Source organism: Abramis brama (assembly GCF_963993115.1).
Source record: "Abramis brama genome assembly, chromosome: 23".
Taxonomy (NCBI): Eukaryota; Metazoa; Chordata; class Actinopteri; order Cypriniformes; family Leuciscidae; genus Abramis; species Abramis brama.
This window is the reverse complement of record NC_139985.1, coordinates 29,862,554-29,876,838: the sequence shown is the minus strand read 5'-3', so window position 1 is coordinate 29,876,838 and position 14,285 is coordinate 29,862,554. Positions and strand designations below refer to the sequence as shown.

General features: G+C 36.8%; 1 protein-coding gene across 1 annotated transcript in view; it reads right to left on the bottom strand.

Moving 5' to 3' along the window:
• Positions 1-3,163: 3,163 nt before the first annotated feature.
• The window catches only part of nckap1l (NCK associated protein 1 like), a 31,133-nt gene continuing 20,011 nt past the window's right edge, over positions 3,164-14,285 (bottom strand). Inside the window, exons 22-31 of the mRNA XM_084100347.1 lie at positions 11,675-11,805; positions 10,041-10,138; positions 9,859-9,952; positions 9,158-9,240; positions 8,944-9,024; positions 8,384-8,477; positions 8,185-8,301; positions 5,384-5,493; positions 5,186-5,275; positions 3,164-5,102 (exon numbers count right to left, since the gene is read on the bottom strand). Coding sequence (XP_083956473.1) covers positions 4,986-5,102; positions 5,186-5,275; positions 5,384-5,493; positions 8,185-8,301; positions 8,384-8,477; positions 8,944-9,024; positions 9,158-9,240; positions 9,859-9,952; positions 10,041-10,138; positions 11,675-11,805 — 1,015 coding nt within the window. The 3' untranslated portion in view covers positions 3,164-4,985. The remainder of the gene's footprint in view (positions 5,103-5,185; positions 5,276-5,383; positions 5,494-8,184; positions 8,302-8,383; positions 8,478-8,943; positions 9,025-9,157; positions 9,241-9,858; positions 9,953-10,040; positions 10,139-11,674; positions 11,806-14,285) is intronic.

The window sequence follows — 14,285 nt, the reverse complement described above, 5'->3', positions numbered from 1 at the left end:
TTTTATCTCACGATTCTGACTTTATAACATGCAATTGTGTTATAAAGTCAGAATTGCGTGATATAAAGTCGCAATTGTGTTATAAAGTCAGAATTGCGAGATATAAAGTCGCAGTTGTGTGTTATAAAGTCAGAATTACATGATATAAAGTCGCAATTGTGTGTTATAAAGTCAGAATTACGTGATATAAAGTTGCAATTGTGTTATAAAGTCAGAATTGCGTGATATAAAGTCGCAATTGTGTTATAAAGTCAGAATTGCGAGATATAAAGTCACAATTGTGTTATAAAGTCAGAATTGCGAGATATAATTGCGTGATATAAAGTCGCAAATGTGTTATAAAGTCAGATTTGCGAGATATAATTGCGTGATATAAAGTCGCAATTATGTTATAAAGTCAGAATTGCGAGATATAAAGTCACAATTGTGTTATAAAGTCAGAATTGCGTGATATAATTGCGTGATATAAAGTCGCAATTGTGTTATAAAGTCAGAATTGCGTGATATAAAGTCGCAATTGTGTGTTATAAAGTCAGAATTGCATGATATAAAGTCGCAATTGTGTTATAAAGTCAGAATTGCGTGATATAAAGTCGCAATTGTGTTATAGTCAGAATTGCATGATATAAAGTCGCAATTGTGTTATAAAGTCAGAATTGCAAGATATAGTCGCAACTGTGTGTTATAAAGTCAGAATTGCGTGATATAAAGTCGCAATTGTGTTATAAAGTCAGAATTGCGAGATATAAAGTCGCAATTGTGTTATAAAGTCAGAATTGCGTGATATAAAGTCAGAATTGTGAGATATAAAGTCGCAATTGTGTTATAAAGTCAGAAATGCATGATATAGTCGCAATTGTGTTATAAAGTCAGAATTGCATGATATAAAGTCGCAATTGTGTTATAAAGTCAGAATTGCGAGATATAAAGTCGCAATTGTGTTATAAAGTCAGAATTGCGAGATATAATTGCGTGATATAAAGTCGCAAATGTGTTATAAAGTCAGAATTGCGAGATATAATTGCGTGATATAAAGTCGCAAATGTGTTATAAAGTCAGAATTGCAAGATATAAAGTCGCAATTGTGTTATAAAGTCAGAATTGCGAGATATAAAGTCGCAATTGTGTGTTATAAAGTCAGAATTACATGATATAAAGTCGCAATTGTGTGTTATAAAGTCAGAATTACGTGATATAAAGTTGCAATTGTGTTATAAAGTCAGAATTGCGTGATATAAAGTCGCAATTGTGTTATAAAGTCAGAATTGCGAGATATAGTCACAATTGTGTTATAAAGTCAGAATTGCGAGATATAATTGTGTGATATAAAGTCGCAAATGTGTTATAAAGTCAGATTTGCGAGATATAATTGCGTGATATAAAGTCGCAATTGTGTTATAAAGTCAGAATTGCGAGATATAAAGTCACAATTGTGTTATAAAGTCAGAATTGCGTGATATAATTGCGTGATATAAAGTCGCAATTGTGTGTTATAAAGTCAGAATTGCATGATATAAAGTTGCAATTGTGTTATAAAGTCAGAATTGCGTGATATAAAGTCGCAATTGTGTTATAGTCAGAATTGCATGATATAAAGTCGCAATTGTGTTATAAAGTCAGAATTGCGAGATATAAAGTCGCAATTGTGTTATAAAGTCAGAATTGCAAGATATAAAGTCGCAACTGTGTTATAAAGTCAGAATTGCGAGATATAAAGTCGCAATTGTGTTATAAAGTCAGAAATGCATGATATAGTCGCAATTGTGTTATAAAGTCAGAATTGCATGATATAAAGTCGCAATTGTGTTATAAAGTCAGAATTGCGAGATATAAAGTCGCAATTGTGTTATAAAGTCAGAATTGCGAGATATAAAGTCGCAATTGTGTTATAAAGTCAGAATTGCGAGATATAATTGCGTGATATAAAGTCGCAAATGTGTTATAAAGTCAGAATTGCGAGATATAAAGTCGCAATTGTGTTATAAAGTCAGAAATGCATGATATAGTCGCAATTGTGTTATAAAGTCAGAATTGCATGATATAAAGTCGCAATTGTGTTATAAAGTCAGAATTGCGAGATATAAAGTCGCAATTGTGTTATAAAGTCAGAAATGCATGATATAGTCGCAATTGTGTTATAAAGTCAGAATTGCATGATATAAAGTCGCAATTGTGTTATAAAGTCAGAATTGCGAGATATAAAGTCGCAATTGTGTTATAAAGTCAGAATTGCGAGATATAAAGTCGCAATTGTGTTATAAAGTCAGAATTGCGAGATATAATTGCGTGATATAAAGTCGCAAATGTGTTATAAAGTCAGAATTGCGAGATATAAAGTCACAATTGTGTTATAAAGTCAGAATTGCGTGATATAATTGCGTGATATAAAGTCGCAATTGTGTTATAAAGTCAGAATTGCGTGATATAAAGTCGCAATTGTGTTATAAAGTCAGAATTGCGAGATATAAAGTCGCAATTGTGTTATAAAGTCAGAATTGCGTGATATAATTGCGTGATATAAAGTCGCAATTGTGTTATAAAGTCAGAATTGCGAGATATAAAGTCACAATTGTGTTATAAAGTCAGAATTGCGTCAATTCAAAGAGGCTCTGTCCAAATAAACTTCCCTCGTCTACTTGACGGAGTTGAACACTCTTCAGAATGGCGGCGGGGAAGTTTGGGGCCTTTTTCATCACACCATTTTCAACTAAAAACAGAAAACTTTTTATGCTTTTTGGCCGTTCGTTTACCCAACAATGGCATTTTGGGGCCTGAAAACACAAAAACCTTTGAAAACGTTTTTTGCAAGCGATACCGTTATCGTCTCTGTGTAAACTACAAAAACACGAATCTGTGAAAACAGTGAGATCATGTGTGACATCGCCACCTACTGGCCTGACAGCGGTTTTAGCCGCTTTCACCGATCTGTGTGAACGGGATTGTTTTGACAATGTTGACGTCTGAATGCAACAAACACAAGGGAAAAAATTCTGTTTTTAGTACATCGTTGTTGTGTAAACACCCTGAATATGTGAGCGACTGACAGACCGAAGGAGGATGAGATTAATGAAGCATGACTGGAACAACTGTTGTTATTGTGTTTCACTACAAATATCCTTTAAAATGTATTCATGTAAACCACTGCACAGAAACTGACACAAACTTATGTCATGCTTATGTTGCCTTTTTATTTGACAGCATTTTAACGTTAATTTGAAAACCAATTTTTCATCATTTCTACATTTTGAAAAAACTTTAGAATATAAAGTCATTTAAACAAACACAAACATGGAATATACAGCACAATCACAGTCAGTGTTGAGAAACTGTTAACGGTTGCTTCGAGTTTTTCTGTGCAAATAATGGTGATCAGTGAATTTGTGAGAATGATCTACATAAAAATACAACTTTCATCTATTAATCATCATGACAACATTAAAACAGAGAAAAATAAATCCTTTTCCAGTGGATCTCAAGTTGTAATTAGACACAAGAAACAGCGAAACAGTTACATCATTATTATATGCAGCGGCATTTTCAGCAAATTTCATACGTCCAATAGAATCTAGTTTAAAGTCCCCCTGTGGTGAAGATCCAGCTTATAATGTTGTTTATGTGTCTATGTGGTGTTTTTAATACGCTTTAAGACAAAGCATGTGTAAATTCATAAGTCGACTCCATTGCTGAGTATTTCCTCCTTAAAACTGCAGTGAACCAAAGACAGTCTCAAAAACACGCTTTGAAATCGCTGGTGTTTCTGATGTCACAAACTACCTTGTAACCAATCAGATCAACGTGTGATCGTCAACCAGTGGATCTCTGAGCTGAGTGAGTGGAGGCGGGGCTAATTTGAATATTCATACAACCACGCATACTAAATGAGGCGAGGGTGTCGAGTTACATTCAAGATATTTTAAGACATGAAGAAACATTTTTCAAGGAAAAAAGGTTAAATAATTTTGGTGATCAAAAATTAGTTTTAAAGGATAGAATTATTGACTACAGGAGGACTTTAACGCAATCATCCACTATGAAAATCAAACCAGGTGCATATCAGTTTAATCTGTTAAACACACACTACCAGTCAAAAGTTTTGAATCGGTAAGATTTTTTATGTTTTTGAAAGAGTCTCTTCTGCTCACCAAGCCTGCATTTATTTGATTAAAAATACACCAAAAAAACAGTAATATTGTCAAATATTATTCTAATGTAAATCATCTGTTCTCTATGTGAATATATAGTAAAGTGTAATTTATTCCTGTGATCAAAGCTGAATTTTCAGCATCATTACTCCAGTCTTCAGTGTCACATGATCCTTCAGAAATCACTCTAACATGAGGATTTGATGCTGAAGAAACATTTATGATTATTATCAGTGTTGAAAACAGTTATTTACATTTTTATTTCAGGATTCTTTGATGAATAGAAAGTTCAAAAGAACAGAATTTATCTGAAAAAGTTTGGGGTCAGTAAGAATTTTTTATTTTATTTTTTGGGGGAAATAAATAAAATAAATCAATACTTTTATTCAGCAAGAATGAATTAAATTGATCAAAAGTTACAGTAAAGACATTTATAATGTTACAAAAGCTTTATATTTCAGATAAATGCTGTTTTGAACTTCCTATTAGAATTCTGAAAAAATAATTGTACACAACAGTTTTTTCAACACTGATAATAATCATAAATGTTTCTTGAGCATCAAATCATCATATTAGAGTGATTTCTGAAGGATCATGTGACACTGAAGACTGGAGTAATGATGCTGAAAATTCAGCTTTGATCACAGGAATAAATTACACTTTACTATATATTCACATAGAGAACAGATGCCATAATATTTAACAATATTACTGTTTTTTTTGGTGTATTTTTAATCAAATAAATTGTGGTGAGCAGAAGAGACTGTTTTAAAAACATAAAAACTGGATCCCAAACGTTTGTCAGTAGTGTGTGTGAGATCCAGAATCAGTCCTGGTTTGAGTTCAGCCCATCGTGTGGACGAAGCTCTTGTGAACTTCTCTGTAAGCATTTCTCAGGAGAACGTACGGGAAACACATCTCCAGCATGTCTTGACTCAAGAACGGCGACTGTTCCACGATCTACAACACACACAAGAGAAAAGATTCATTCATAAAGCATTCATAGATCCTGAGCTCATAATAATCCTCCAGAGATTCGTTACCATGTGAAGAATGAGATAAACTGAGTCTCTGTTCTTTATTTCCACTCGCTCCACGTTCTGACCAAGCTGGAGTAAGATGGAGGACGCCACCTACACACATACATACATACACACACACACACACACACACACACATTACAGATGAGATGTTCTGAGTGACGTGAAACAGTGTGAGAAGAGTGTGTGTGTGTGTTTCACCTTCAGGAACTCCTGCAGTTGTGTTTGTATGTTCTTCCTCTGGACGGTGAACATGGCGGCCGCCAGATGATTCACTGCAGTCGCCAGACAGTGGATGTTGTTCTGGTGACCTGGAGAAGAACACGACAAGCTCAAGCTCAACAGGCTCTAGGCGGACCACAGGGCTTTAGGGTCGGTCTACACCGGGTCATTCGTGTGTTTTCTGTGATCTGGTGTAAGTGCTTAAATCCGATCTCTCAAACCAACTCTGAATCCATTAAATCTGCATATAGCGCTGGAATTGAAGATCGGATTTAAATCCGTTTTGCGAAAACACATTCATGTGACCCGGTGTAAATGGAATCGTTTTGATAAATCAGATCGCTATCCGATCAGTACAAACGCATGAAGTGACCCGGTGTGAACAGGCCTTACAGAACACCAAGGTGTATAACTCGTACAAAGTTACATATATAACTTTGATGAAAGGTTTTGACTACTGTATATAAATGAACTAAATTAATAACTTTTTTACAACAGAAATGAACCATCACTGAACTTACTTAAGCTGGACTGGTGATATTTTCTGCTCTGAAACTCTCTGTGCTGTGAAAAGCGCTGTATAAATAAAGGTGACTTGACTACTTTTATTAAGGGTCTTTCGGGAAATCATGATGAAGTTGGTGATCAAAGCAAGCGCTCATGTTTTTAGTAATACATTTTTCATGTTAACCCTTTCCCTGCCAGCATTTTTGATCATATTCACAAAACTTTCATGGCACCCAGAAGTTTTTTTTGTATGAATATCTGAACCATTTTATTCTAGCTTCATGCATTCTTTTTTATCAACACTTGTGGGTTGTTATCCAGATGGGATTCAAATGATTTATGATGGATAGATGCACTTTTATGATGGACAGATGCACTTTTATGATGGATAGATGCACTTTTATGATGGACAGATGCACTTTTATGATGGACAGATGCACTTTTATGATGGACAGATGCACTTTTATGATGGACAGATGCACTTTTATGATGGATAGATGTACTTTTATGATGGATAGATGCACTTTTATGATGGACAGATGCACTTTGATGGACTTCAAAACAGAAACCGGCCATTCACTGCCATTATATATATATATATACAGTGGGGAGAACAAGTATTTGATACACTGCCGATTTTACAGGTTTTCCTACTTACAAAGCATGTAGAGGTCTGTAATTTTTATCATAGGTACACTTCAACTGTGAGTGACGGAATCTAAAACAAAAATCCAGAAAATCACATTGTATGATTTTTAAATAATTAATTTGCATTTTATTGCATGACATAAGTATTTGATCACCTACCAACCAGTAAGAATTCCGGCTCTCACAGACCTGTTAGTTTTTCTTTAAGAAGCCCTCCTGTTCTCCACTCATTACCTGTATTAACTGCACCTGTTTTAACTCGTTACCTGTATAAAAGACACCTGTCCACACACTCAATTAAACAGACTCCAAACTCTCCACAATGGCCAAGAGCAGAGAGCTGTGTAAGGACACCAGGGATAAAACTGTAGACCTGCACAAGGCTGGGATGGGCTACAGGACAATAGGCAAGTAGCTTGGAGAGAAGGCAACAACTGTTGGCGCAATTATTAGAAAATGGAAGAAGTTCAAGATGACGGTCAATCTCCCTCGGTCTGGGGCACCAGCAAGATCTCACCTCGTGGGGCATCAATGATCATGAGGAAGGTGAGGGATCAGCCCAGAACTACACGGCAGGACCTGGTCAATGACCTGAAGAGAGCTGGGACCACAGTCTCAAAGAAAACCATTAGTAACACACTACGCCGTCATGGATTAAAATCCTGCAGTGCACGCAAGGTCCCCCTGCTCAAGTTAGCGCATGTCCAGGCCCGTCTGAAGTTTGCCAATGACCATCTGGATGATCCAGAGGAGGAATGGGAGAAGGTCATGTGGTCTGATGAGACAAATATAGAGCTTTTTGGTCTAAACTCCACTCGCCGTGTTTGGAGGAAGATGAAGGATGAGTACAACCCCAAGAACACCATCCCAACCGTGAAGCATGGAGGTGGAAACATCATTCTTTGGGGATGCTTTTCTGCAAAGGGGACAGGACGACTGCACCGTATTGAGGGGAGGATGGATGGGGCCATGTATCGCGAGATCTTGGCCAACAACCTCCTTCCCTCAGTAAGAGCATTGAAGATGGGTTGTGGCTGGGTCTTCCAGCATGACAACGACCCGAAACACACAGCCAGGGCAACTAAGGAGTGGCTCCGTAAGAAGCATCTCGAGGTCCTGGAGTGGCCTAGCCAGTCTCCAGACCTGAACCCAATAGAAAATCTTTGGAGGAGCTGAAAGTCCGTATTGCCCAGCGACAGCCCCGACACCTGAAGGATCTTGAGAAGGTCTGTATGAAGGAGTGGGCCAGAATCCCTGCAGTGTGTGCAAACCTGGTCAAGAACTACAGGAAACGTATTATCTCTGTAATTGCAAACAAAGGTTTCTATACCAAATATTAAGTTCTGCTTTTCTGATGTATCAAATACTTATGTCATGCAATAAAATGCAAATTAATTACTTAAAAATCATACAATGCGATTTTCTGGATTTTTGTTTTAGATTCTGTCACTCACAGTTGAAGAGTACCTATGATAAAAATTACAGACTTCTACATGCTTTGTAAGTGGGAAAACCTGCAAAATCGGCAGTGTATCAAATACTTGATCTCCCCACTGTATATATATGTGAATCAGGCTTAAAGCTGTCTCAAAGCTGTTTCTGTCGTCTGTGAGACTCAAACTCACCTCCCAGTTCTCGGCTGTAGAACGAGTTGGGATCCAGACACAGGGTGGGCAGAGACACGGCTATATACACCATCAGAAGACAGCTGATCTTAAACTCCTCCTCGAGCGACAAGTTGTCTGGCGAGGAGAATAACAGGTTATACATCGAAACAATCAGATTAGATTATCTTGAGACATTCCTCCTTTATCAGGACTTCACCTGTCTGCATGTTTGCTATCGCCGAAACCAGTGCAGGGTCGATCTCACATCTCAAACCAGCAGCCGAAGACATCTCATACACACCGAGAGTCATCTACACATGATCAGAGACGAGGACAATCAATAAACAAGACATCTCAAACACACCGAGAGTCATCTACACGTGTCTAAGTGGTGTCCGCAAAATAATATTTTTTGATTGAATGACTGAATGACTGAATGACAATGAATGATTGAATGATTGAATGACTGAATGAATGAATGAATGATTGAATGAATGAATGATTGAATGACTGAATGAATGACTGAATGACTGAATGACTGAATGACTGAATGATTGAATGATTGAATGACTGAATGAATGAATGAATGATTGAATGAATGAATGATTGAATGACTGAATGAATGACTGAATGACTGAATGACTGAATGATTGAATGATTGAATGACTGAATGACAATGAATGATTGAATGATTGAATGACTGAATGAATGATTGAATGACTGAATGAATGATTGAATGACTGAATGATTGAATGACTGAATGATTGAATGACTGACCTTGATGTCGAGCTCGGGCTGGATAAAATCCTTCAGACATTTGATGGGTCTCATGAGAAATGGACAGTGTCTGTCCATGATCTACAGATGGAAATGACCAGTACAGTGATGTTATAGCAGTATATTACAGCACGTCATGCATTTATTATTATGCATGCACTATAAGATCTGACAAATACAGATATAATATTAATGAACATGAAGAGCTTCTCACCTCGGCGAGAGCGTCTTGGACCATAGACCGAAACGACAGAATCACCCCAATAATGGTCACTCTCTTCAACACATTCTCACAGCCTGGTGGAAAATATTAGATAAATCAGCGTTTCATTACAGAAAGAAGACACAAGAGAAGATTTATGAACGAGTGAAACACTTTAGACCAGGGCTTCCCGAACTTTTGTCCTTGGAGAAGTTGATAGAATTATGCTCTTTTTCTGTCGGTTTATTTTAACTTTTGACATGAAATAGAGATTCATCACATCTATTTTCCAAATGCATCTTAATGATTGTACTGTGAACAATTCGTTGTTTTGTGAACTTTTTTTTTTTGACTCTATACTTTTTAATCAAGAAATCCTAACTGGATCTTCCGGTGAAACGACTTCACCTTGTGTAAACGTGACGCTTATATCTGTTCATACACATGCAAGGCATTTCCCATTAAAATAACACTACAACACAGTTTTAATCAAGGGTAATAATGTATTAATGTATAAATTGGTGATGTGTGTGATCCTTGCTTTTTAGTTTTACTAAGTGTTTTATGATTTATTTATATGTAACAATAAAGAAGCTTTTATGATTGTTTTTGAGAGGAATGATATTGGAAAGTGTCCAAAACTGCAGACAACTATGTGAGTAAACTATGTGAGGATTTTAGCTTGAGTAATGAAGAGTAATGAAGAACTGTACCTGTCAGCTTCTTCTGAAGGTCAACCATCGCCTCAGGTTTGTCAAAGTTAGCTCTCATTTGCACCAGGACATCCATGTTGTCACTTACAAGTTTCTGAAAATGAAAACATGATTTATTTAAATCGTGTTTACACTGTATGACTGTAAATTAGCCATGTTTGTGCTTTAGAAAGATATCATGCCTTCAGTTCTCCAATTTGGGATATGATGTGCCACATGAGGTTCTCATTTAAAAACTTCATTCCATACGGGCCGATCAGTTCAGCCAACGATCGCAAACCTACAGACAAATATGTGTGTAATAAACATCAAACCAGCGTTTAACACCATTTCAGACACCAAGAGTCTTATTGTATAAAATCAGAAACCGGATCAGAAATATTTCCTTGAGTCAAATACTTTTATTATGCGAGTTGAATATATTTTTATTATTTTTCTATCATGACAACTCTCTGAGAGTTTAGTACTGGATATGACAATATTAATGCATTTGGTTGTGGCGGAATTGATTTGCAACACTTATTGTTGCTGATGATGATTATTATTAATGCTGCTGATGCGCCATCTAGAGTTTCATGACAAAACTTTGTATTTTATGTTACTGTTGCTATTACAGTTTTTTACAATTGCTAACACACTAAACTGACACGCACAGCACAGTTATTTACACTGACACACACAGAGCAAAACCTCTTCTCAATTCTCCAAAGTCTAAACACATTTTCTGCTTTACACACATTTTGCAATTCAAAATGGCACTTTTAAACGCACTGAACACGGTTCTCTGCATAAGACACACAATCTGACATAAAGTCTCATGATTGCCATTTCAAAACACTGCCATTCAAAATGACACTCCATGATCTGATTGGCCGATACATGTGTCACCTGACAAAACACCCCAATGCTTAACTGTTAACACTTCAATCTTTTTCAGTTTACTGTTTTTGTGAGCATATTTGTGTTCAGTCCAGTGTAAATATTTCTGATGTGCATATGTTGCACTGACTTGTTTGGTGAAAAATAAAAAAATAAATGTTTCAACAGCATGTGTGTGTCTCTGCAAATATTTCTGTGCATGTGAACAATCTAAGACTTTTCTACAATTTGAACTATTTTAGTATTATACTAAAGATGAGAGTGCTCTTCATTACGCCCAACAGTGTGTCGTTGGTCAGACAGAAATCTGGTAATATGAATGAAGTGTGTGCCATTTCCTACAAAAGTTTGATTTTGATAATGCTATTGTTTTGGTTGCAGTGCTTCATTTTGCAGGATATATGAGGTATTTTGTTTGGGTGTGTGGTTTTGTGAATTTTGTTAAGTATTTAGATAAAACCAGCCTAGTTTGCAAAATTATCACAACGCTTGCCATCTTGAGTAGCAAAACACATGACATGCTTTAAAAGAGGGCGTGGATGTGGTGCGCTGAAGTTAGCCAATCACAGCAGTGAGTGTTGATGAAGTTAGCCAATCACAGCAGTGAGTGTTGATGAAGTTAGCCAATCACAGCAGTGAGCGTTGATGAAGTTAGCCAATCACAGCAGTGAGTGTTTACTTCCATTACTGCAAGAGGTAATGCTTTTTGAAAATGAGTGTTTGAAAATGAAGATGAAAACAATAATTGTTACAGATATTGGACCTTTTTTGGTGCATAAAACTGTAAAAACTTTAATAAACTAACCTTGAAAAACATAATATAATATGTGAAACTGCATTGCATGTCCCCTTTAAGAATGCATGTATGAAAATGAAGTTGAGGGGGTATACAGATGCAGTGGCTATTGGAAAATGGCTGAAATATCTTTCATCTTACCACCGATGTCAGAGTATTCCTCAGCACGAAAGCTCTGCTCGCTCTCCGTGTTCTGGTTGATGAAGCACTGTATGGTTGGACAGTGGACTATGAGAGCGCTGCTGGCCTGACGCAAGAGACCCTCGAGATACCTGAGCACAGGAGACCAGGAGCACAGTTAAACCAGAGACCAGGAACACAGTTAAACCAGAGACCAGGAGCACAGTTAAACCAGAGACCAGGAACACAGTTAAACCAGAAACACAGTTAAACCAGAGACCAGAAACACAGTTAAACCAGAGACCAGGAACACAGTTAAACGAGAGACCAGAAACACAGTTAAACCAGAGACCAGAAACACAGTTAAACCAGAGACCAGAAACACAGTTAAACCAGAGACCAGAAACACAGTTAAACCAGAGACCAGAAACACATTTAAACCAGAGACCAGAAACACAGTTAAACCAGAGACCAGGAACACAGTTAAACCAGAGACCAGAAACACAGTTAAACCAGAGACCAGGAACACAGTTAAACCAGAGACCAGGAACACAGTTAAACCAGAGACCAGGAACACAGTTAAACCAGAGACCAGAAACACAGTTAAACCAGAGACCAGGAACACAGTTAAACCAGAGACCAGGAACACAGTTAAACCAGAGACCAGGAACACAGTTAAACCAGAGACCAGAAACACAGTTAAACCAGAGACCAGGAACACAGTTAAACGAGAGACCAGAAACACAGTTAAACCAGAGACCAGAAACACAGTTAAACCAGAGACCAGAAACACATTTAAACCAGAGACCAGAAACACAGTTAAACCAGAGACCAGGAACACAGTTAAACCAGAGACCAGGAACACAGTTAAACCAGAGACCAGAAACACAGTTAAACCAGAGACCAGGAACACAGTTAAACCAGAGACCAGAAACACAGTTAAACCAGAGACCAGGAACACAGTTAAACCAGAGACCAGGAACACAGTTAAACCAGAGACCAGGAACACAGTTAAACCAGAGACCAGGAACACTGTTAAACCAGAGACCAGGAACACAGTTAAACCAGAGACCAGGAACACAGTTAAACAACAACAGCACAACTGTATGTGTTCAATGACTCGCTCATAAAAGCAGTCAGTTGTTTCATTCCTGAATATAGCAGCGGTGTTGGGGAAAGTTACTTTTAAAAGTAACTAATTGTGTTACTTAGTTGTGGAAAGGAATGCATTTTCACTTCTCCTCACCTGGGCTAGGCTTGTTTGTGCCAAAATAGAACTTTTTCATTCAAAGGCTCTTTCACACCAAAGTTGAAAGGAATAAGCCTCAGGCTGAAAAATGCACATTCACTCCTTTACAGTAGAGGGCGCCGCTCAACAAACCTTTCACCTGTGATGTCATTCTGGATCACGGCAATAAAAAAATGAAGCACAAATGTGATGTTTATCTAAAGTAATTTTTGCAGTTTAGAATGGTTGGAGTGGATCATCGAAGGTCAGCAGCAAAGACATTGGTTAATAAAGTGAGATTAAATACATAAAGTATATTTGAATTATTTAGCATATTTAATTGCAGGTTTGTGTGATATTCAGAATTTTTTGCATTTCACTGTTTTTATTCATTTTGAGGAATACTGAATTTGTGCAAGTGAGATGCTCATATTTAGTCTACAACTACAATATTCACACACAGTGCACACAAAGCCTCTGTACTTACTCACGATCTGAAAAAATACAATACATTCAATATATATTATAATATGGAATTATCTGTATGTACCTCACAGTCTGTAGGATAACACTCAAAAGCTGGAAAAGCTGGAGGAAATATGATTTTATGAAAGGTGGCACGGCCTGAAAAGTTTGCGAAACCTCATTCTCATCTAGGGTTTGATCATTCCTGAACTAACAAATTGTTGGTTAATTACTTTCTTAGCCAGCGCCCGTGAACTATGGGATACACAGGGGAACTGCGTGATATAAAGTCACAATTGTGTGTAATAAAGTCAGAATTTCTTGATATAAAGTCACAATTGTGTTATAAAGTCAGAATTGTTATATAAAGTCACAATTGTGTGTTATAAAGTCAGAATTTCTTGATATAAAGTCAGAATTGTGTGTTATAAAGTCAGAATTGCACAATATAAAGTCACAATTGTGTTATAAAGTCAGAATTGTGATATAAAGTCACAATTGTGTGTTATAAAGTCAGAATTGCACAATATAAAGTCGCAATTGTGTGTTATAAAGTCAGAATTGTTAAATAAAGTCAGAATTGCGTGATATAAAGTCAGAATTGTGTGTTATAAAGTCAGAATTGCATAATGTAAGATTACGCTCAAAAGCTGGAAAAGCTGGAGGAAATATGATTTTATGAAAGGTGGCACGGCCTGAAAGTTTGCGAAACCTCATTCTCTTCTAGGGTTTGATCATTCCTGAACTAACAAATTGTTAGTTAATTACTTTCTTAGCCAGTGGCCGTGAACTATGGGATACACAGGGGAACTGCGTGATATAAAGTCGCAATTGTGTGTAATAAAGTCAGAATTTCTTGATATAAAGTCACAATTGTGTTATAAAGTCAGAATTGCACAATATAAAGTCGCAATTGTGTGTTATAAAGTCAGAATTGTT